General features: G+C 42.7%; 1 protein-coding gene across 4 annotated transcripts in view; it reads left to right on the plus strand.

The window, feature by feature from the left end:
• LOC132830837 (SH3 and cysteine-rich domain-containing protein 2-like) overlaps positions 1–23868 on the plus strand; it is a 129766-nt gene extending 105898 nt beyond the window's left edge. For 3 of the 4 annotated variants that reach the window (XM_060848713.1, XM_060848714.1, XM_060848715.1), the window contains 3 exons: positions 6202–6253; positions 12540–12677; positions 23418–23868. In XM_060848713.1, coding sequence (XP_060704696.1) covers positions 6202–6253; positions 12540–12677; positions 23418–23516 — 289 coding nt within the window. In that variant the 3' untranslated portion in view covers positions 23517–23868. The remainder of the gene's footprint in view (positions 1–6201; positions 6254–12539; positions 12678–23417) is intronic. The other variant, XM_060848716.1, reaches the window with a different exon arrangement.
• The last annotated feature ends 815 nt before the right edge of the window (positions 23869–24683 follow it).

Raw genomic sequence — 24683 nt, forward strand, 5'->3', positions numbered from 1 at the left:
TCTTCCATTCTCTGTAGTTCAGGGAGTGACTTTACTCTGAACAGCATCATTTTAATTCTAATTTCATTCTATTTGCACAAGATTGTAAATGATTATTTTATGTGTTCTAGAATTGTGGGTGGAAGCTTTTTTGGAAAGTTTCTAAGGGCTGTGACTTGCAAAATAAGTTTTTTTTTATTTTGCCGTCATCTCACCTGCCTTATATCCTTTACCGATTCATTTTCAATTCCCAGCTACATAGGGATGACTTGGTTGCTGGCTGTATTTATATCCCTAGTTCTACGTGTCTGTTGTATCATATTCCCCAAGGGACACAACATTGTCATGGTAACATCACTAGATTCTAGTAATCCAGACTGTCAGGCCAGGCCAGTACTCTGGGGAGATGAATTTAAATACAATTAGTAACTCCAGATGATAAAGCTTGTCTCAGTAACGGCAGCCACGAAAACTATCATCTGATTTGCTAATGCTCTTTAGGGAAGAAAATCTTCCATTTTTACCTGGTCTTGTCTACGTTTAACTCCAGACCCACAACAATGTTGTGTCATCACACATAATCTTGGCAGAGCATAGGACTGCTCTCTCATTACAGACAGACAACAGGTCATGCTTTAACCATTCCTCAGGCAAGGGGAGAGGTTGGAAAAAGAAAGTCCTTCATGTTAACTCAGTCGGTGGTGGGGACCGAACCCACACTGTTAGCATCACACTGCTTCACAAACCAATCGCGCAGCCAACTGATATAAACTGTCTGTTGTTAACTCTGAAATGACCTATAGCAATCCACGTGGTTTAAAGGCAGTTAGGAAGGGACAACATATGCTGGCCCTGTCAGCAATCCGACCAAAGAATTAAAATAAAATCCAAACAAGTCTTGACTGCTCTCCCTTTGCTCATACTTTAAAAACAATTTTAATGATGATATGAAGCAGGCCTGCCCCACTAAGGAAACAACCTTTTTGATTTTATTACTTCACAGGATATGGGTGATGGTGGCTGGGTCAGCATTTTATTGCCTATCCCTAGTTGCCCCTTTGAGAAAGTGATGGTAAACTGCCTTCTCGAACTGCTACGATCCACCTGCGGTGGGTTCACCCACAATGCTGTTAGAGAGGGAATTCCAGGATTTTCACTCAGAGAGATGGGAGGAATGGTGTTATATTTCTAAGTCAGGATGGAGAGTGATTTTGAGGGGAAATTGCAGGTGCTGGTGTTCCCATATTTCTATCCTTTTTCCTTCTGGATGGTGCATTTCTGCTGTAGCGGGAAAAAAACTTGTACAATTCAGTGTCAACACAACTGCTCATAAATAGCAGAGGGCAGTTAGTAATCTGTTGGTTTTTGGAATCCAGCTCAGCCATAATCCAGCACAAAATGAGATCCCCTGGCACTTGCTCTCTCTCTTTTCCTTAAAGATTATTAGGCATTTGTAAGAAAGTCTGTCAAATCACAATACAACATTATGATTGTAGAACAGAGGAGAACTGGATTTAAGATATCAATATATGTACCTATGTTTACATTTCAGACTGCACCACACGCTGAAATAGGTTGGAAGTGAACAATGTGGCTTGGAAGTTATTTGTAGCTACCTCTGCTCCACTGCATTACTGTGCTGGAAACCTGGCAGAGAGTTCACTGCTTTGCTTTTTCTGCTACAACCAGGGCTTATAGAGTCCTAGAGATGTACAGCACAGAAACAGACCCTTCAGTCCAACTTGTCCATGCCACCCAGATATCCCAACCTAACCTAGTCCCACTTGCCAGCACCCAGCCCATATCTTTCCAAACCCTTCCTATTCATTTACCCAATCAAATGCCTTTTAAATGCTGCAATTGTACCAGCCTCCTGCACTTTCTCTGGCAGCACATTCCACACATGCACCACCCTCTGCATAAAAACGTTGTCCCTTAGGTCTCTCTTCTATCTTTCCCCTCTCACCCTAAACCTATGGTCTCTAGTTCTGGACTCCTGCACCCCAGGGAAACAACCTTGACTGTTTATCTTATCCACGCCCCTTCATGATTTTATAAACCTCTGTAAGGTCACACCACAGTCTCCGAAGCTCCAGGAAAAACAGTCCCAGCCTACTCACCTCTCCCGAAAGCTCAAATCCTCCAAAACTGGCAATACCCTTGTAAATCTTTTCTGAACCCTTTCAAGTTTCACAACATCCTTCCAATAGGAAGGAAACCAGAATTGTACATAATATTCCAAAAGTGGTCTAACCAATGTCCTGTACAGCCACAACATGACCGCCCAACTCCTATATTCGGGTATCTCTTTATTTCTATAATTCTGACCTCTTGCAAGTGCCCTATTTTCATCTTTGGTCAGTTTGTCTTTAGTTGCCTGAACGCAAAGTGCTGAAATTTCATCTCTCGCTTTTCGAACTATTTTTGGGTAACTGTCCACATATCTCCTTAACTCTATTCGTTTTTGGCTATTCCCGTGATATAGAGGACCTTGAGGCATTTTATTCAAAGCTGTTGGAGAATATCCATCTTGCAGCATTTTTCTCGCTAATTCTCAGGATGTGGGTATCATTGGAAAGATTGATATTTCTTATTCAGTACAAATTGGGCCTGGGATGAGGGAGTGAGTGCTTCTTTAACAAATGCAATCCTTACGGGGAAAGTTGAAATTTTGACTCAACAACGTTAAATATGAAGGAACAGTCAGGATGAGGTGTGGCTTGGGAGGGAGGGGGGGAAGAGGTCAGAAGGGGGTGGGTGATCTCATGCACCTAGCAGCCTTGTTATTCTAGCTAGTGAATATCCCTGGCTTGGGAGGTTGGAAGCAGAGTCAGAGAGTCATACAGCCCAAAAACAGACCCTTCAGTCCAACCCGTCCATGCCGACCAGTTATTCTAAATTAATCTAATCCCATTTGGTCCATATCCTTCCTATTCATATACCCATCCAGATTTAAAAGGCATAATTTTAAATGTTATAATTGTACCAGCCTCCACCACTTCCTCTGGCAGCTCATTTCAATTCTGTACAACCCTTTGCATGAAAAAGTGTCACCCTTTAGGTCCTTTTTATATCTTTCCTCTCTCACCTGAAACCTATGCCCGGGAATAAGACCTTGGTTAGGTGAATTAGTCAGGGGTGGATGTAAAGTAGGGGCATGGGATTCTATGAAAAGAACATTTGGATAGCTGCATTTTTTGGAATTGTTTGGATAGATGTGGACCAAATGAGGCAAATGATGGTCGACATGGATTAGTTGGACCACAGGGTCTGTTTCTGTGCTGTGTATTTTTATAGGGCGGCACAGTGGCTCAGTGTTTAGCACTGCTGTCTTACAGCACCAGGGTCCCCAGTTCGATTCTGGCCTCGGGCGGCTGTCTGTGTGGAGTTTGTACGTTCTCCCAGTGTTTGCATGGGTTTCCTTCGGGTACTCCAGTTTCCTCCCACAGTCCAAAGATGTGCAGGCCGGATGAATTAGTGTTAGGTGCATTAGTCAGAGGGAAATGGGACTGGGTGGGTTACTCTTCAGAGGGTCGGTGTGGACTGGTCGGGCCGATCCATGCTCCTCATGGTTTTATAAACCTCTATGAAGTCACCCCTCAGCCTCTGATTCTCCAGGGAAGAAAGCCCCAGCCTATTCAGCCTCTCCCAATAGCTCAAGCCCTCTAACCCTAGCAACATTCTTGTAAATCTTTTCTGCCCTCTCAAGTTTAACACCATCCTTCCAACCAGAATTGAACGCAGTACTTCAGAAGAGGCCTCAGCAGTGTCCTGTACAGCCGCAAAATGACACCCCAACTCCTACACTCTGTTCTGACCAATGAAGTCAATCATACCAAACACCACCAACAACGCACCCCCCCCCCGTCTCCCCCCGTCCCCCATCCCCAATCCCGTCTATCTGTGACTCCAATTTCAAGGAAATATGCACCTGCGCCCCAATGTTTCTGTGTTTGGTAACACTCCTCAGGAACCTACCATTAGTTGTGTAAGTCCTGTCTTGGTTTGCCTTGGGTTCAATTGAGGCATTCGAGAGGGCATTAAACGATTATTTGAATAGAAACAATGTACAATATTGTGGAGAAAAAACAGCAGAATGGCGCGCAAACATAATGCTCCTTTGGAAAGCCAGCACAGACATAATGGGCCAAATGGCCTCCTCCAGTGCCATAACACTTCACTAATTCTGTCTGGCAAAAGTTACACTGCTCATGACTCCAGACTGAGTGTTTTCTGTCAAGAAAGTCCTGATGCATTCTGTAGGTAGGGCACAGTGCAGCCAAGATGAGTTGGATGGTGCTGACGTTTTGGGTGTTGGATGGGCTGTCAATCAAAACCTAGACTAACCTCCAATCATGATTCTCTGTAGCAGTATAGCAGAGACAAGGGGCACAGTATTAGCACATTCCAAACCACTGTTGGATTCAGCACATTGTATTGCATTATTCATGATTGGTACCCTTTTCAGCTAACTCCTGATCTGGTCTTTTAGTAATAAAGTCAACGTAACCCCGTAAAATGAAGTTCCTGTTCCGCTTTGTTGAATCCCTGTGGACTGGAAATTCGGAGGATCACGTTCAACTGTTAGAGCGAGCTTTACAATAACTCTGGAAAACATGAAGCTACTATCATTACCTCAATATTCTGTGGTCATTGTTGTGGGTCTTGAGGGAGATTGCGGTTTTAGTCAGGATCAGTAGAGACTGCTGCTTGCTTGCCTGTTGGGAAGCTGACCTTTTATTAAACATTCCTCGACTGATTTACAGGGTAAGATTTAGCCACAGGCTGAACACACAGCCATTTCTCAATTGAGACAGTTGTCGTGTGATATCTTGCATCTTTGGTATGCACTATTTATATATTTATCAGTAATGGATTGCACTGCAAAGATCGATTATAAAGTGGCTTTAACCTCTGTTCTCAGGCCTAAGTGTACAAAGCAAACTTGCCCTCATGTAGCACCAATCATGAACAAGAAGGAAGGGGATGGAGCACCAGGGAACCAGGTTTGATTGTCTGTGGAAACTTGACACATTCTCCCTGTGTCTGCATGGGTCCCTCTCACAGTGCAGAGATATGCATGTTAGGTGGATTGGCCATATAGTTGCAGGCTGGGTGAATTAGCCATGGGAAATGCAGGGAGATACAGGTTAGGTTTGCATTCTAAAGGGCCACAACAGCTGAATAGAAACTATTATTGGTGGAGTGGAGGAAGCCAATACTGAGGAGAATCTGGTGTTAGAGAAATGGATTGATTTCAGATCTTAGAATCTCTGCAGTGTGGAAAACAGGCAATTTGGCCTATCAAGTCCACACTGACTCTCCGAAGAGCATCCCACCCAGAGCCAACCCCATCTCCTACCCTATCCCTGAAACCCTGCATTTCCCATGGCTAATTCACCCAGCCTGCACACTGTATGGCCAATCCACCTAACGTGCATATCTCTGCACTGTGAGGGGGAATCCATGCAGACACAGGGAGAATGTGTGAAGTTTTCACAGACAATCAACCTGGTTCCCTGGTGCTGCGAGGCAGCAGCATTAAACACTGAGCCACCATGCCACCCCAATCTAATGAGACTGTCGATAACCACACTCCGTGAGGAATGTCAGGCTTGTTGCTTTTTTATGATTGAAGTTCACAATTGCCTCATACCCAAATAAATTGTAGGATTCTCTGAATACAATGCAGTGATGTGATAGTGGCTCCATGTGTTTCCCACCACACAGTAAGTTCATGTGTCCCTCAACTGTTTGGTTCACTGAGCAAGAAGTCAACTTCCAATCCAGGCGGGTGGCGACTATAGCCTGGCAACTGCATTTTGTTAAATGAGAAGGAGTGGATCTGCTCAGAAAATCTTCTCAAGTTTCCAACCACTAACAGAGCTAAGACAATGAGAGACAGTGAACAACAGGACCTTCTCCAGTAATGAGCTGTCAGTTTTGGTGACTGCACCATTGCTGTCAGAGCCCACTGTCGTCATACATTTTCTTGCGTGAATTGCCCCTCTCAATTTTGAAAAAAAATCTATCTTTTCGTTAAGATGTTCTGCTTTTGAAACCACTGACGTGATAGCGCCTAAATTACCAATGTATGCTGCGATGCATTGCTCAATTATTTTAACTGGCCTGCAGAGTGAATCATTTCTCAAGACAAGCTTGAAATAAACCCAAGCCGTACACTGTGGGAGTCTTTTAATAATCTCATTATTATTTTACTAGGCAAGGAGACAGAATCGTGGTCACAGATGATTCCAATGAGGATTGGTGGAAGGTAAATACCAGTCTTGTCAATCATTTTATTACAGTGTCTGCAGCTCATAACGAAACAAGCTTACAAATGAGCTCAGTGGGTAAATGAGGTGGACCATATCGACTTCATTGATTGTGTGCCTGATACTGAGGCACAAGTACTAACTTAATTGATGTGGAATTTACACATTGATGTTTAAAAATAGAAAGGCTCTTCGTTAACTCATGGCCCACTAAAGGTGTCTACAAGGTTGAAAACTCCAAAAGCAATAAAATTGTCTCTATGCCAACAGCAGTCTCGATGCACTGTGGATTTCAAATCTAGAACACGATTTCAAATGCACAGAAGGAGATTATTCGGCCTATCAAGCCTGTGCTGGTTCGAGGAAAGAGCCACAAATTTGTCCCATTCCCATGTGTTTTCACGGTAACTCTGTAAACCTTTGTCCTGACTTAAACACACCATATGTCCAAATCCTTTTTGAAAGTTACTGCTAAATCTGCTTCCAGCAACCTTTTCAGGCTGTGCATTCCTGATCATCATCGTTTGTCATCAACTCATACAGCATGGAAACAGACCCTACTGTGGAATTCATTGCCAAAGAAGGCTGTGGGAGGCCCAGTCATTCTGTATATTTAAAACAGCTCTTGGTTGCCAACAGGATCAAAGGTTACTGGGAGAAAGTGGGAAAATGGGGTTGAAAAACCTAATAGCCTTGTTTTGAATGGTGGAGGAGCCTTGATGGGCCGAATGGCCTAATTTCTTCTCCTACGTCTTATGATTTAAGCAGAGTTGTGGAAATACTGTTACTCCAAAGGACTGGAACAATTAAGATGTGCTGAATGGTCTTCTGTGATTAAGATTTTGTGCTTGTATGACAATTAAGTTTCAATGAAATCCCTTTCATCAAAAGTCTTACGCAGTTTCGGGGGATTTAAAACAGGACGTAGTTCGTGCTGTGAATCAGTCCAGTTGTTATCTCTTGCCTTTCCAGTACGTAATACATTTGCAGCATTTTTCCAAACTTTTTGGACATGCTCATCACAATTTTGTTCTATTATGTGCTCTCAGTGAGGCTTTGCTCTGGAAGCGAACATTAGGAACATTGTCTGTGTTTATCATAGTGACTTATCTCAGTATCCAATTCTGTAGGCCTCTGCACCTTCCTGAACCAGAAATCTGTCAAACATCACTTACATAGAAACAAAATGAGAACATAGGAGCAGGAGAAAGCTAGTCGGCCCTTCAAGCCTGCTCTACCATTCAATACGAGCATAACTCATCAGCCAACTCAGTCCCTGTGTCTACTTTTTCCCCGTATCCTTCAATTCCCTTCAACCCTACATAAAACTCTTCTTGAAAACATCCAATGTTTTGGCTTCAACCACTTTCTGTGGCAGAAAATTCCACAGGCTCACCCCTCTCTGGGTGAAGAAATTTCTCCTCATCTCACACTTGACATTCTTAGGTCTGTTACATTATGTGCATGAGTCTAATGCTCTCATTGTTAGCATTGTTAAAAATCACACAACACCAGGTTATAGTCCAACAGGTTTAATTGGAAGGACAGTCCAAAGATGTGCAGGTCAGGTGAATTGGCCAAGCTAAATTGCCCGTAGTGTTAGGTTAGGGGTATGGGTGGGTTGCGCTTCGGCGGGTCGGTGTGGACTTGTTGGGCCGAAGGGCCTGTTTCCACACTGTAAGTAATCTAATCTAATCTAATCACTAGCTTTCGGAGCACCGCTCCTTCATCAGGTCGTTGTGACAACCACCGCTCCGAAAGCTTGTGTGCTTCCAATTAAACCTGTTGGACTATTACCTCGTGTTGTGTGAATTTTAACTTTGTACACCTCAGTCCAACACTGGCATCTCCAAATCGTTGTTAGCTATGGTTTACAATTGGCAATCAGAGGAAAGTAAAATCAGTTGGACAATCCTGATATGGGGTTATATGTATAAACAGTCATAGCATTAAAGTGCTCCCAGTACCATAAGACCATAGGTACAGAAATTAGGCCATTCAGTCCATTGAGTCTGTTCCGCCATTCAATTGCGGCTGATAGCTTTTTCAACCCAATTTTCCTGCTTTCTCCCCTTTAACCTTTGATCCCCTTGGCAATCAAGAACTTATCTATCTGTCTTAAATACACTCAATGACTTGGCCACCACAGCCCTCTGAAGCAATGAGTTACCCAGATTCGGCACCCACTGGCTAAAGAGATTTCTCCTTACCCTGTTCTCAAGGGTCTTCCCTTAACTAAGGCTGTGCCCTCAGGTCCTCGTCTCTCCTGCCAATAGAAGCACCTTCCCAGTCATTAACTTTTACAAGGCGCTCCAGTTCAATTAGGAGAGAGTGCTGCACTTAATCAGGAGGTGCTGTCTTTTGGATGGCACATCTGCCCTCTTGTTTGGAGATCGATGATCCCGTGGCACTAAACCAAGGAAGAAAGTTGCTTGGCCAATATTCAGCCTTCAGTCAACATCGCAAAGCAGATTCTCTGGTCATTCACTGTGCTGTTTGAATGGTTTTGTTGTGTGCATATTGGCTGCTGAGTACCCAACATTATAATAGTGACTGCACAATGAAGATACTAACAGTGCTGGAGAAACTCAGTAGAACTGGCAACATCTGCAGAAAGAGAAACAGTTAATGTTTTGAGTCCAGCATGAAATTTATGAGACTTGAAATACTGACTTTCGTTTCGTCTCCACAGATGCTGCCAGATCTGCTGAGTTTCTCCAGCATCTAAATTATGTTGCTTCTACACAACAAAGATCCTTCATTGGTTTGAAAGTAGGTTTGAGACTTTCAATGGTCAAGACCAGTACCATATAAACACAAAAAGAGTGTTGGGTGCAGAATCTTGTAACCATTTTCTAGGCAGGTAGATTCTTGATTAGCAAGGAGATGAAAGATTATAAGAGATATGCAGGAATGTAGAGTTGAGGTTAAAATCAGATCAGCCATGACCTTATTGAAAGGTGGAACAGGTTCGAAAGGCTGAGTGGCCTACACTTGTTTGTTTTCCTGTCCATAAGGTTGTTTTCCCATGGTATAGACACCTACTTAATAGTCAATTAAAGGTGGTTGTCTGATGCCATGCCCTGACTGAACCCTTTGGTTGAGTAGGTGACACAGCAATGCAGTGAAGTGTTGCTTCAAGTTTGCAAATCACTTTTGATAAGGCTGCCTATGGCTTGATCCAAAATGCAACTTTTAGTTAGATGCCTGACTAGGGAAACAATGACCCCATCCACCCTCTCCCCCACCCCCCCCCCCGCCCCCAATCCATTCCCCACCAAACAGAGGTCACCAGGTTCTCCGCGTCTTCAATTCCTGAGGGAGTGTCACTTGCTTTTTCAGGTTTCACCCTCCCTGCGACAGCCCTCCAAGAATTAATGCTTAATCCCAGTCAGAGCTATGAGCAACCCAGTGGACAACCCATAGGGCTTTTCTCTTTTGTTTTCTATGAACACTTCTTAATTTCTTAGTTATCAAAGTGACAGGAAATTAGGGGGGCTGTCAAGACGGTCAAGAAGCATCTAATTAGTCAACAAAGTGTCTGCTTTTTCAATGGTGGGGAAAGGGTTAAACCACACTTTGAGACAATGCCTCACAGAGATTCGAGGACTGATTGTATTAGGTACAAACTCACATGAGGAATCCTCCAGGGTATCCATCCAATCAATTGGTTGCCGATCCAATCCACTGCTGTCACATCCCCCTCCTCCACTTTTACCCTCCCTTTCCAACTTGTTATTTACCCTGTTACTCTTTAGAATTCCAGGGAGCTATTAGATGGGATGTTAACATTGACTGATTATTTGGGTCTGACGGCCTAATTAATCCTCCAGGAGCCAAGACGCTGTGTGAAGGTGGCCTGACATTTATTTCAAATTATTCACACAGGGAGATGTACAGACAGGTTGAGACATGCACCACTGGCATGAATAAGTAGCACTTTGATTTACAGAGAGCCCATTAGTTCAGACGACATTACAAAACACAGGCAGGACTTTTTATCTGCTCTTGTCCTTCACTGTGCATATATTATCTTGCTGTGGTTCTTCCAGCATTGCTTCATTCATCATCATTCACAACAGGGTTGCATATTTTAAACTCACTGCGTTTGGTTACATCAACTTCATTCTGTGATGCGATGTCACTGTTCATGTCTGCGTTTGCTGAGTTACTTGTGGTGCTGTGGCATTGTCTCTTACCTCTGAGCTAGGAGGTCTGAGCTGAAGTCTCACCTCATAGAATCATGTCTGAAATTTTCTGACCCGTTACTTTATCAAACGTTGACCGAAGTTGAGAAAGCATCTCCCAAGCTTTTAATATTCTAAATGACCGCCCTCAACATCCATCAGCTGATTATGTAAATAAAAAACATTGTTATTCCTTGCAGCATTCCCACAACATTAGACTTGGAAGAACAGCCATGACTCTCAGAGAATTTGTGTCCAGTATGGATACGATGGACTGAAGGGCACCTGTCTGTGCAGTAAAAATCTGACTAAATTTTAAAATTGTCCTTGAGATTTAAAAATTCCAGCTGAGGTGCCTATTTCAGAATTCCTACTTTTTTGTTGTATCGTTCCCACCCTGAATTAGAATCAATCCAGGGATAGCCGAGCTGTTTTTTGAGATCCAGCTGAAAACCTGGCATTTTCAGAAGGAGCAGAGGGAACATTGGTCTTCAACATTAGGAGAATGTAGTGAACCAATTCCTTCATTATCCATTTTATTTAAGATGGATTTGGAAAGTTAGAAGTGATGACACATCCAGCAATTAACTTGTTATTCCGACGGCATGCTGACAGTAACCCCAGCTCGTACACCTACAAGCCAAGTGTGGAGAACCTCCCCCAAGTCAAGGTGGTGCAATGTCCAGGACCTGTTGTAGAATCACTGAGCTGCTGTGGTGCAGAAAGAGGCCAATCTGCCCGTCATGCCTGCACTGGATCACCATGAAATTAATCATAGTTCTGAAACTTTTATTTCTCTCTAATTTCAGTTTGTTTCATTGTCTAATTCACATAGGGTTCAACTTTTTATTGGTATTTTATGATCGTTAAATCATTGAATAAATAGTTGAGTAAGAATGGGTCATCTCTTGTCTTGTTATGTTGTACTTTTGCTGTCTATCTTTGCTCTTCTGATATTAAGCCCTTTGTTGTACAAGCTTTCTATGATTTATCTCTTAAAATCCCAACAGTAAAACAAACTGAATCTCTTCTCTATACTGCAATACTTTCTCCCTGCTGTGACGATGAGCCTTTCTGGGTTTTTTAACTTAACAACCACTTTTAGCTCCATATTATATCATTATTTGGAAATAACTGATTTAATGATCTATATCTGCCTGTTCTGCCTGGATACTTAGTAAGTGGTAAAAATAGACTCCCTTCTTATAGTACCTTTCACAACTTCAAAGTGACTTGAAATACATTTTTGAAGAGCAATCTCTATTATAATGTAGGAAACGGAGCAACCAATTTTCTGCACAGCACAATCCCACAAGAAACAATGAGGTACTGACCAGATGATCCGTATTAACAATTGCTTGCTGAAGGATAAGTTTTGTCAGGTTCACTGAGAAGAACTCCCCTACTCTTTCTCGAGGTAGTAGGAAAAGATCTGGGAAGGACAGATGAGGCCTAGGTTTAACGCATCATTTGGAAGATGGCATTCCTGCCCGTGCAGCACACCCTCTGTACTGCATTTGACTGTCACCTTAAATGCCATGCTTAAGATTTGACGCCCCCCCCAACATTCAGAATCAGGTGAATGTATGTTCCCCACTGAACTCAGACTGAATTAAGAAGTGCAGCCCACATTCTTAAAATGGCTGAAGTTTGTTCTTCTGTTGCCCATGGTAACTGCACAATATACCCCACAGAATAAATGGGCTGAATTCTGAGGCAAAGGAATCAGAGGTGATAAAGAGCAGCTCTGTTTTATAATTGAAACAAAATGGCAGAAGATTTTGGACACTTGCTATTGGAAAATAATTTTTCACAATAGCACCTAATTGCCTACACTTGAGATGATGCAGTGAACATGTCATGTGGAAGCTTTGTAATTGGATTATCTCTTGCTCTGATGTTATATTGTTCATTAAAGGAGAAACAGCATTTGGCACACAGTCTGCAATATGCTTCCTGCTGTTTAATGTTGCATTTTCACCTGGTACCTGAAGGACAGTTTGGAGAAATATGATCAACATTGTTTGCAAACTGCTCAACACGTGCCTTTGGCAGACAATCAGAGTTCTTATGCAGCTCCTTTCCGCTTCTGCTCCAGGGTAAAATTGGTGACAGAGTCGGGTTCTTCCCAGCCAATTTTGTTCAACGCATCCGACCTGGAGAGAGAGTTTGGCAGTGCAACAGAACGTTCCAGGGCAGCAAAGAGCAGGGACAGTTGCCACTGAAAGAATTACAGGTTGGTAAAAGCCTCAGAAAGGTCATATGTGGAACTGTGTATTACTGTTGGGGTGCTGTCTGCTGGCTGCAGAGCCCCTGACACCCCCATGGTGCCCCCTTTGGCTGGAGGGTTTGACAAGGCAGTGGCAAGGCGACTAATGGTCTTTCCCTTTGGAATCAGGGCCCCATGTCTTTCAGACACCCTGCTCAATGACAACTGCTGAAGAAGGTGGTGGTGCATTATGGTATCACTGTCTAGTAATTCAGGTTAATGTGCTGTTGATCATGGGTTCAAATCCCACCACACTAGCTGGTAGAATTCAAATTCAGTTAAATCAGCCCGGGACAACTAGGTAGTGGTATAATGGTAGTACTTAGTAATCCAGGCCCCAGACCATTGGTGTGGGCTCGACTCCCTCCTCAGCAGATGGAGAAATAAAATTCAATAAATTCTGGATTGAAAGCTCTTGGTCATCACTGTCAATTTGTTGTAAAAATCCATCTGCTTCATTAATGTTATCTTAGGAAAAACTGTCATCTTGCCTAGCCTGACCTACACGTGACTCCAGATCTTCAGCAATGTGGTTGAAATCTTAATTTTTCTCTGGGCGATTAGGGAGGGACATTAAATGCCGACCACCACCGTTCTGCATATGAATAATGCTCAAGCTCGACTCAGAAATGGTGACTATGACAGCTGTCATCAATTATTTTAAACACTCATCAAGTTCACCAATGTCCTTTAGGGAAGGAAATCTTCCGCCCTTACCTGTAGGTGACTCCACACCCACAGCAAAGTCAGTGACTCTGTCGGGCAAGCAACTATTTGATCTCATCGACATTTGTGGATGGGTGATCAATGCTGGCCTTTTCAGTAATGCCCATATCCCATAAAAGAATAATGAGGGATAAATGATGCTAGCAATCAATGTATAGACTTGCATTGGAGGCTATTTGATCCCCTATCTGTGGGTTGCACATTTCAGCAAATGTGAAGGGCACTCAAAATTCATCTTGCTTATGAACTTAAAACTGGATAGAGAGAGCAATACAGTCACAAAAGTATCCAGTTATTCACTTCTGAAATCTTCATTGTCTCCAGTTCCTGATCCCATTCTGATGAAATTCTAATTAATACAGTTGCTATTTCACAATGTTAAAAATCACACAATCAGGTGGGCACTCTGAAAGCGAGTGTGCTTCCAATTAAACCTGTTGGACTATAACCTGGAGTTGTGTGATTTTTAACTTTGTCCACCCCAGTCCAACATCATGGCTATTCACAATAGAAGCCAGCTTCCGATGAACAGCAGTTCATGTTGTGTTCCGCCTCCAACTCCAAAATACACTGACCTGTAGAGATGATTGAAATAAAATGCTGCTGGATTTTTGCTTCTGGGCAGAAATCATAGCCAAGATTTTATACAAGTACAATGGGGAAAATATAAACGTTGTATTATACTGCTTATCTTTAAAATATGCTTGTGCATAGGATGAGGGGATCACTGGCAAGACCAGCTTTCATTGCCTGTTCCTAATTACCCAAAGGGAGGGTTAATTACACTGCTTTGGTTTGGAGTTACATGTAGGCCAGACCAGGTTGACAGATCTCCTTCCCTACAGGATATCAGTGAACCACATGGGCTGATGTTATGAGAGTTGATGCATCGTTACCATTCAGCTAGCTTTTTCTTCTAGATTTCTAATGAATTCAGATTTCACTCTCTGCTATAGGAGGATTTCAACCTCCAGAACATTCAGCTGGGGTTCTGGGTTATTAGTCCAGTGTCATTACCCCTGCCTCTCCCGAAGTAACAGTCCCACAATAATCAGTCAATTATTTTTATTTTAAAAAATTGAATTCTTTAACTTCTCTCAGCAAACCGATGCACTGTTTGAATACATCTTAGGCTATAAATCTCTCTTTCCATATGCAGTCTTTCCCTTTATTATATTAAAAAAAAGACAGTGAGATGTAGCTACTAGTCAGACACCTATAGAATAATTTAGAATTAACCTCTTTGGAGATAATGGTGTTCAACCAGTAGCAGACATATCACACAAAACAATGCATCTACTCTCAACAGTGCTCACGCTGTTACAAAACAACTCAAGGTAGAAAGTATATTTTCTTTTAGGCTATTCTCATATTAATAATTCTCGGTAAGTTGCCCTTACGGAGGATTCCATCAAAAGAACCATCATCCCAAGTATTTGGAAACGAAAAAATGGGTATGAGCGACAAACTTAAGGTGTTGACTAATATTGAATAGGTGAATGAGGGCTAATTGCCTGCCAAGCTGTTGACTACGCACTGACTAAACAAAGAAAGCAAATACACTGCAAATAGTATCGAGCCGAAATTCACTGGTGCCACATGTACGTTCCTGTGAGTCTCATTTAGCCTTTGATTTTATATCTTGCTGTCATTCTAACATAGACAGTTGGGACATTTTTTATTACATTAAAGCCACCATATCAATGCAAGTTGTTATTCATCAAATAGTGTAGCACAGAAAGAGGCCATCAGTCCAATCTTTCTAGAGAACTTACCATTGACTGACTACTTAGCTTCCATGACGTCGACCCTAATTTTTATAGTGCTATTACTAGATTCATGATGACACAGGAGGAGCCCATAAAGTCTGCACGGGCTCCCTTTTGAGTAACCCAGTCACCCCACTCTCCTGCTCTATTCCCATTGCCCCACAACGTTATTTCCCTCCACTTCCTGTCCAGTTTTCTTTTGTTATGTTTCATTGGAGTAGCGCACTGGAAATCAAGCCCTGTTATTTCCAGAGTCATCACAAAGGTTAGAGATTTGATCAAATTTTACAAAATTTCCCACTTTTCCCCTCACTTTTAGAGCCAGATTGACAGAAAGCTTAGAGCAGGTTTTTGTACTTAACAGGAGTTATGGTCTACTTGTTTGTCATAAATAGCAATCGTAGGTGGACAGTTATGAACCATTGACACATAAGTGGGTGGCATGGTGGCACAGTGGTTAGCACTGCTGCCTCACAGCACTGGAGACCCGGGTTCAATTCCCGCCTCAGGCAACTGACTGTGTGGAGTTTGCAATTCTCCTCGTGTCTGCGTGGGTTTCGTCCGGGTGCTCCGGTTTCCTCCCACAGTCCAAAAATGTCCAATTAGGTGAATTGGCCGTGCTAAATTGCCTGCAGTGTTAGGGGCAAGGATAAATGTAGGGGAATGGGTCTGGATGGGTTGCACTTCGGCAAGTCGTTGTGGACTTGTTGGGCCGAAGGGCCTGTTTCCACACTGTAAGTAATCTAATCTAAAAAAACTCTAATCCCATCCTGGAGACACATGCACACAGGCAAAAAGAAACGGATGTTATGGGAGGAGGGGAAGACTGGGAAGGCATTTCGCAACACCTGCTCACCAGGTTCAATGAGGTGATCCTTTGTCTTGTCAGGGCTTGCTACTCCTTGGTCTTCCTTCTCCATTTACTGTGACTTGCTTGAAGGAGTCACTGGGTGACCGGTTCACAATTATGATGTCTCTAACTTGCTGGTTTAACAAAGCACAGCTTGCACAACTGACTTGGTGGTTTTTATTCTAGAGTAAAGGGACAGATCCTTCTCTCTCAGGGATCTGAGGGCTTATCCTTCCCCATTCACACCCATAGGCTGTTCAGCTATGTTATTGGCAGGCAGAAGGCCTTTGTTATCAATACGTTGGCACCATTTCATGGACCAATCAGCTACTTTTTGCCTGCCAAATCTCCATTCATATGCAACCCCCTGGTTCCAGCTCATCTGTAACTCAATTTCCCCTCATCACTTGAACAAATAGCTGTGTAAACAGCACTTAGAGCAGCTGACAGGGAACTTACTTTTAAAACGTGCAGCAGCCCTTCAACAACCTTTGGCTTTGAGAACAGTTTTTCTCTCATTTCAGTGCACAATCAAACGTACAGAAAGTGAAAAGGTGCGGTCTTTACATTTAACATCATTAATTCTCTCTGCTCCCACTGTCCTCGTGAAGAATGCATTCCAGGTCAATACCTTTCACAGTATTCTTTCTCATATCCTCTCTGTATCTCTTACCTCATGCCAGTCTGTGTTCCCCAGTCCTTATACCTTCTGCTAATGGAAATAATTTACTTTATCATCTCATCTAAATCTCATTCTGTCAAGATTATGGGCAGTTAAAAATTAACCACAAACATTCTGTAGCACTCTTAAGGCAACTTGATCAACAGCGGGAATGTCCCTAGTAATTGCATTAAGTATGATTTATTAAATAGGAAGTTTACCTATTCAAGTTCAGCTTGATTTTCCATAAATATTGGTAGAAAGGGCTCAACATTGTTTCTGAAGAGCTGAGAGTGTGATGCTGGAAAAGCACAGCAGGTCAGACAGCATCTGAGGAGCAGGAATCCTGATGAAGGGCTTACACCCGAAAAGTCATTTCTCCTGTTCCTCGGATGCTACCTGACTGGCTGTGCTTTTCCAGCACCACAGTCTCGACTCTGATCTCCAGCACCTGCAGTCCTCACTTTCTCCCACTGTGTCTGAAGGCCACAGCCGGCTATAAGCTCCAAAAACAAAAATTAGAAATATCATCTATTGAAAATTTCTTGTATGTAAAGTTCAACCGTATCTTCAAGGTCGATTGGAGGAAAGTGGTTGGAATTCTTGTTGCTATTCTCTCAAAGCAAACGCAAGAATAGGTATTCAACTGATTTCATTGGGTGATTTGTCTGCTGAGTAATGGTGGGTCAGAGGAAAGGGGATGTCACAATTCATAGCCTATTAATAAGCAGACTGAGGTTGAGCCATGTTGTAAGGTCATCACTGCGACACTCTGATTACATTTGTAATTGATATGCCTAATCAGTGACTTTGGACAAGGAGCTGTGTTTAACAGGACTCTGCAGCAGATGGTCCATTGCTGTTTTATGTAAATGGCTCTGGGTCTCTGCCAGCTTTACCTAGGTGGTGCTATCAGAGTCAAACAGTGATACAAACCCCAGGTTCTGCTCTGAATACAACAGGAATTGTGTAGAAGTTCAGGGCACCATTTCCTGCATTCACGTTTTAGTCCCAATGGAATTGTGACATAAAGATCAGAGATCTTCACCGATATTAAATATGTAGCATATTAAATGAAAAAGGATATGATGTGAGGACTGGTTTTCCTTGTCAGCTCCCACTTGGTACCATTTGTTGAATGTAAACCTTCTTGATAACAGCTCACATTGAGAATTGCCACTCTGGCAATGTGGGGTCCTGGGTTCAAATCCCACCAGGGCAGATGGTGGAATTTGAATTCAATAATAAAAAAAAGTCTGGAATTATATATCAAATGATGGCCATGAATCCATTGTCAGTTGTTGTAAAACCCCAGCTGGTTCAGAGTTTCCTTAACCAAAAGACATTAGCTGTTCTTACCTGGTCTGGCCTACATGTGACTAGACACAGCAATGTGGTTGACTCTTAACTGCCCTCCTGGCAATTAGGAATGGGCAGTAAATGTTGGCCTAGCCTGTGGCACCCTCATCCCACGAATGAATAAAAGAAAATGCAGCAGGCAATAATAAACTGTATTATGAGAGGTTTCGAGCCGAGAAATCAGATATCTTGCTGCATTGGTGAGGCCACATCTGGTATAGGAACAAAGAACAGTACAGCACAGAAAAAGGCCCTTCAGCCCACCGAGACTACACCAGTAAATAACCCCTTTCTAAAATTAAAATCATTTTATCTCTATGTGGTCCATATCTCTCTATTCCCTGCCTCCTCATGTATTTGTCACGCTGGCACAGTGGTTAGCACTGCAGCTTCACAGCGCCAGGGACCCAGGTTCAATTCTAACCTCAGGCGACTGTCTGTGTGGAGTTTTCACATTCTCCCCGTGTCTGTGTGGGTTTCCTTCGGGTGCTCTGGTTTCCTCCCACAGTCCAAAGATGTGCGGGTCAGGTGAATTGGCCATGTTAAATTGTCCGTAGTGTTAGGTAAGGGGTATATGTAGGGGTATGGGTGGGTTGCGCTTCGGCGGGTCGGTGTGGACTTGTTGGGCCGAAGGGCCTGTTTCCACACTGGAAGTAATCTAATCTCTGGTTTCTCCCCACAATTCAAAGGTGGGCAGGTTAAGTGAATTGGCCATGTTAAATTGCCTAGAGTGTTCAGGAATGTGTAGGTAGGGGTAAATGTAGAGGAATGGGTTTGGTTGGGATACTCTTCGGAAGGTTGATATGAACTTGTAGGGCCAAAGGGCCTGTTTCCATCCGAAAGGGATTCTATAACTTCCATGCCTCTTACATGTTGCTATTGGGTCTGTTTCTACCATCTCCTGGTTTATATAATCATGAGGAACATGGATAAGATGAATTGTCTGGGTCTTTTCTCCAGCCTGAAGTCCCAAAACTGAGGGGGCTTGGGTTTGGAGTGAGAGGGGATGGATTTTGGGGGCATTTAAGGGGTAATGTTTTCATACAGAGGCTGTTGTGTATATGGAACAAGCTGCCAGGGGAAGTGGTGGAGGTGGTTACAAATTGAAAAGACATTTAGACAGGTAGATGTTTGGAAAGGATTAGGGGGATACCGGCCAAACATAGGTAAATGGGACGAATTCAGTTTAGGAAAATTGGGTGGCATGGACGAGTTGGGCTGAAAGACCTTTTTCCATGTTAATACCGCTATAACTCCTCCAGGGAAGCGACAGATGCAGGAAAACAACTAAGGCGATAAAAATAATGGTTTCATTTCCTTCAAACGTGAACATTAGTTGTTGGAGATGGGTGTGGTGGGGGTGGGGAGGGGGAAGCTGCTTGGATGATTCCTAACTTGTCAAAAATGGGAATCGGTTGCAGTGCTGCAATAAGGTGAGTTGGGAATACAATCAATCACTGGCGAAAGTATGGCATTTGGCAAGTTGAGGGTGAAGTTGGAAGTCTCAGGGATTAGAACTCCTGAAACACCAGAGCTGAGATTTCCAACCTGTCTTCCATAGTGGTTCCACGTTCCACACTGCACACCTTTAATTCTGTTTGGAATGATACATATCCCCAGTGTAACAAATAACACCATCATGTGAGCAATTGCTGGATAAGGAAGAAATCGCTTGATGTAAAAGATGATATGCCTCCCTGGAGAGATGAAACCTACAATTTCAGCACTATCTGCTTGACTTGTTTGTGCAGAACAAAAGCAGCAAAACAGATGTAAAACCACAGGAGAAGAGTCTGAAGAGGCGTGTGTTTCAATTCTGTACACTAATGCTTATTTCTGCCATAAACCTTATTTATTGAACCTGTAGAGATGGCAAAATCCATATGCCCTGTACTGACACAGTTTATTTGTTATGCTTTAAGCTTGGATTTTGAAAGATAAGGTCTGCTCCCACTAGCCATGGTTCACATTGTCAAGCTTCCAAGGGAATGGAGTCAATTTTGGTTCAATTTTGAAATGAACTTGCTATTTTCCTTGGTCACAATTGATGGTCGGGTGCAGAATGTGTCTTTGGCTGTTAAAGTGCAGATGAATGTCACTCAATGGACCTAATTCATCTGGAGATTTAAAGAAGCAGAGATTGCTCTCCTTAAAGCAGAGAAACATACAGTGATGGGAGATTTAATGCCACATTCAAAACAGGGAGAGATTTTGATGAAGGTAAATAAGGAGAATCTATTTTCACTGGCAAGAGGGTCACAAACTAGAGGATGTGAATTTAAGACAATTAGCAAGAGATAATTTTTTAAGAAACACAACAAGGTATGATAATTAGACAACCTGAAGATGTGACAAAATTGAATTGGACAGTGACATTCAGAGCATTTTGGATAAATGTGGAGGAAAAAAAAATGCACTGACTGGATAGGTTTTTCCAAGAGCCCGAACAGGTAGGTTGAACTGAATTGTTTAATTTTGCGCTCAGTTATTCCAGAATCTAAAAACTTTGCTTCTTAAATCTGTCCATTTGCAGATTGTTTCTTGTTTCTGTATTTTATGCACATGTATTTTGAGTTACTTAGCAACCTTTCTTTCTGGCTTTCCGATATCGGATGATCCAGAACAGAAAGAGACCATTTGACCCATTGTGCTTATACTAGCTCATTTTTAATAGCAATACCAGTACTCCCAGTCTCCTTTTCTGCAGTTTCCCTTCAAGTATTTATCTAATTCACTTTTAAATACTACTGCTGAATCTCATGGGGGGCTGGGGAGTGGAGGTTTGGGGGGGAATGTGGTGAGGGAGCCGAGTAAAGCAAGGTGGGTTCACAGTCCACTGACTCCCCATGGCAGTCAGCCCACGTGCCATCACAAAATAATCAATTAACCATCAAGTGAGCTTGTTGAATGCTCAGATGACATCAATCTCCCCCTACCATTGTCATAATACCATTTTTGTGGGCAGGAATGGGCAGCCCTTTTGTTTTTAATGTTCTGGCAGGGCCCGTTCCCAACGTCTGCAGCCATTGGGATTGTTGAAGCAGCCAGGCCATCAGATCGGCTAACAGTTCCAGGGATCTTCCCTCCAGTGAGAAGTGGAATGCAGTCCCACTTTCAATCTGTTAGTGCATTCCACAGTACATCGTTGCTTATTCTTTAATGGTCAGCCCCTGATAGGACTTTTCGTGAGGTGTGAGTTTTGTTTTATTCGTTCATGAGACAAGGGCATTGGCTGGCTAGGCCAGCATTTATTATCCAGAGGACAGTTACATGTCATCTGCTATGAGTCTTGAGTCAAATGGAACCGGACTAGGTGAGCACGGCAGATTTCCTTCCCTGAAGGACATTATTGAACCAGATGGGTTTTCCTCAATAATGGACATGTGGTCATTCTTAATTCCAGAATCTGCCCTGGTGGGATTGGAACCTGGGTCCTCAGAACATTATCTAAGTTTCTGGGTTAATAGTCTAGCAATAATGCCACTAGGCCTCACCTCCTCAATGGTAATTCAGCCAACACAACCACCATCTTTAATTTTCTTTTTTAATCGTTTATTTTTCTCTCTTATTTCCAGATCTGCTCTTAAATAGAACTGAATAGCTGCTTTCCTCCCCGTTAGCATATCACCTGTGTTTCTTTTCCTTATCATCATTAAATCACCTGGGTTTTCCTATTGTTTAATTTACCCACAAAGCCTGCTAACGGCAATGCAAACCCCATTAAAGGTGAGGCCCGTTAATTTTCAGCCAAAAAACCTTTCATCATCCTGAAGTGGCTCATCTGAAGATCCATCTTTGTACTTGCAGAGTTACATTGCACTTTTCTCAAAAACTGCATACATTCATGTAGAACTCTGAGCTCAAAAACTGCATGAATTTATGTAAAACTCTGTTATCTTACTTTTTAGATTAGAATCAATCTAAACATCAGGCCATAGACAGAGAACACAGGGGGCTAACACCTTCAACATGTTGTCTAGCTGTCACCATTGTTAACAGCTAACCCGAGAATGCAACTTTTAAAAAAAGGGTTTTGTGATTTACACATGAAAGAAGTGAAACTATCACTGTATTCTAACAGATGAAAGGCTTAACAGACAATCAATTTTTCAATGTATAATTTCAGTTACATCACACTGCAAATTTTTGCTATAAATTCTGTGTTACGATCGAGCCCTCCACTATCACCTGATGAAGGAGCGTCGCTCCAAAAGCTAGTGTGCTTCCAATTAAACCTTTTGGACTATAACCCGGTGTTGTGTGATTTTTAAATTTGTACATCTCGTACAAGGTCTCCTATTCACTGACTGGTTTTGCCCGCTAAGTGTTTTGATTTAGTTCCTGTGTAAGGTATAGGTATTAGCGAGTCCGCACCTGGAGTATTGTGTACAGTTTTGGTCCCCTTATTTGAGATAAGATGTAGTGGTATCGGAGGCAGTTCAGAGGAAGTTCACTAGATTGATCCCAGAGATGAGGGGATTGCCGTATGAAGAGAGATTAACAGTTTAGGCCGATACTCTTGGAATTTAGAAGAATGAGGGGAGATCAAATTTAGGTATTCATAGAGTCATAGAGATGTACAGAATGGAAACAGACCCTTCGGTCCAACTGGTCCATGCCAACCAGATATCCCAACCTAATCTAGTCCCATTCACCAGCACTTGGCCCATATCCCTCCAAACCCTTCCTGTTCATATATCCATCCAGATGCCTTTTAAATGTTGTAATTGTACCAGCCTCCACCACTTCCTCTGGCAGCTCATTCCATACATGGACCACCCTCTGTATGAAAAGGTTGCCCCTTAGGTCCCTTCACATCTTTCCCCTCTCACACTAAAGTTATGCCCTGTAGTTCCGGACTCCCCCACCTCAGGTCAAAAAACCTTGTTTATTTATCCTATCCATGCCCCTCATGATTTTATTATCTTCTGTAAGTATTCAAGATGATAAAAGGTGTGGCTAAAATAGACATGGAGCGGATGTTTCCTCTTGTGGGGCATTCTAGGACTAGAGGTCTCAGTCTTAGGATAAGGGGGAGCAAATTGAATTACTTTTCCCAAGGGATTGTGAATCTGTGGAAATCACTAGCCCAAAGTGCGGTGGATGCTGCGACAGGAGGGGTTAGACAGATTTTTAATTAATAATGGGTTGAAGGGATATGGGAAGAAGGCAGGAAAAGGGGGATGAGGAGTATATCAGCCATGGTCAAATGGTAAAGCAGATGTGATGGGCCGAATGGCCAAATTCTGCCCTTATGTTGTCTGAACTTATAAATGCATTTCGGGAACATTTAGTCACACATAAAGCACTGAATTGATGGGTTTTTTTTTTACATTTTTCAGGTCTGTATCGGGCGGGGAGAGGAAACGAATGGCTTTGTCAAGGTTTGCAGTGGGAAAAAGCGAGGAATTGTACCAGTGGATGTTCTCCAGGAAATCTGACTTTTTTTTTAAAGTTCCAAGCCTAAGGACGGCCACGATCACCTCTTTCAAACAGAAGATACACAGACGGTTATGGACTGAACATTTATCAACTGTAGGTCCATGTGTCTTTGCTACCACACCACATTAAAATGACTGAGGTTGATAGGGCCCAGAAATAATGAGGCTCTGTACATTCCTCTCCCACGCCACCTCTTGTCGTCACAGTGACAAACTTGTAGAGCAGAGCTGAATACGTTCCTTGGCGTATGTTAAAGCAGCGATCTGAAGACATTTTGCACCAGCTTTCACTGTGTTGTCCATTCTGCCCTTCTTGTATTTTTAAAAAGCACAAATATACTCCCCAATTCCGCTTGCAATGTGCCATCATTTATTGTTAATACACTTAAGAGCTAAAGAAATTGGAAACATTTCTTCTTACTCAAGGTAATAATCATCTATTTGATTTTAATGAGGCAATATTTTTGGAACATTGTTATACAAACGATAAGTTATTTTGACCTTGCCTGATGATGAGCAACTAGTCAAAAAAAACCGAAAGAACTGCAGATGCTGTAAATCACAAACAAAATCAGAAATTGCTGGAAAAGCTCAGCAGGTCTAGCAGCATCTATGGAGATAGATCAAAATTAACATTTCGGGTTGAGTGACCCTTCCTCAGAATCATTCTGCCAGACTTACGGAGCTTCTGCAGAAATTTCTGTTTTTTGTTCTGATAAGGAATTAGTGATCTGGTTTCCAATATTATCTATTTTACACTCTCACACAGACAGGAACATCACCAATCCAATTGTGGGCGGCCTGGTCATTAATCAGTATTAACTGGAGCCTTGGGATAGCTGTGGATGCCCCCGTGTCAACTGCTTTTCCAACAAATATACTCTATCCCAAAGGTAAAACAAGGTGAAGCAGTAGATATGTGAAAAATGGCCTTATTTATCGATTTGTTCACCCCATTCAATGGCCTGACCTTGTGCAGTGAAAGGTATTGAAGAATGTTGGGTGTTAACTCTGGAAAAGCTCAGTAACCACCTTCTGCTGAATGTGCTGTCGTTGTCCGATTGCACCACGTGGTCAGCGCAGTCGCCCACTTGCTGCTGGGTGACCTCCTGGAGCCTCCCAATGGTCTTCGTGGCGTCAGCTAGGGAAGCAAGTGGGTTATCAGGC

Source organism: Hemiscyllium ocellatum, chromosome 32 (genome assembly GCF_020745735.1).
Source record: "Hemiscyllium ocellatum isolate sHemOce1 chromosome 32, sHemOce1.pat.X.cur, whole genome shotgun sequence".
Classification (NCBI taxonomy): Eukaryota; Metazoa; Chordata; class Chondrichthyes; order Orectolobiformes; family Hemiscylliidae; genus Hemiscyllium; species Hemiscyllium ocellatum.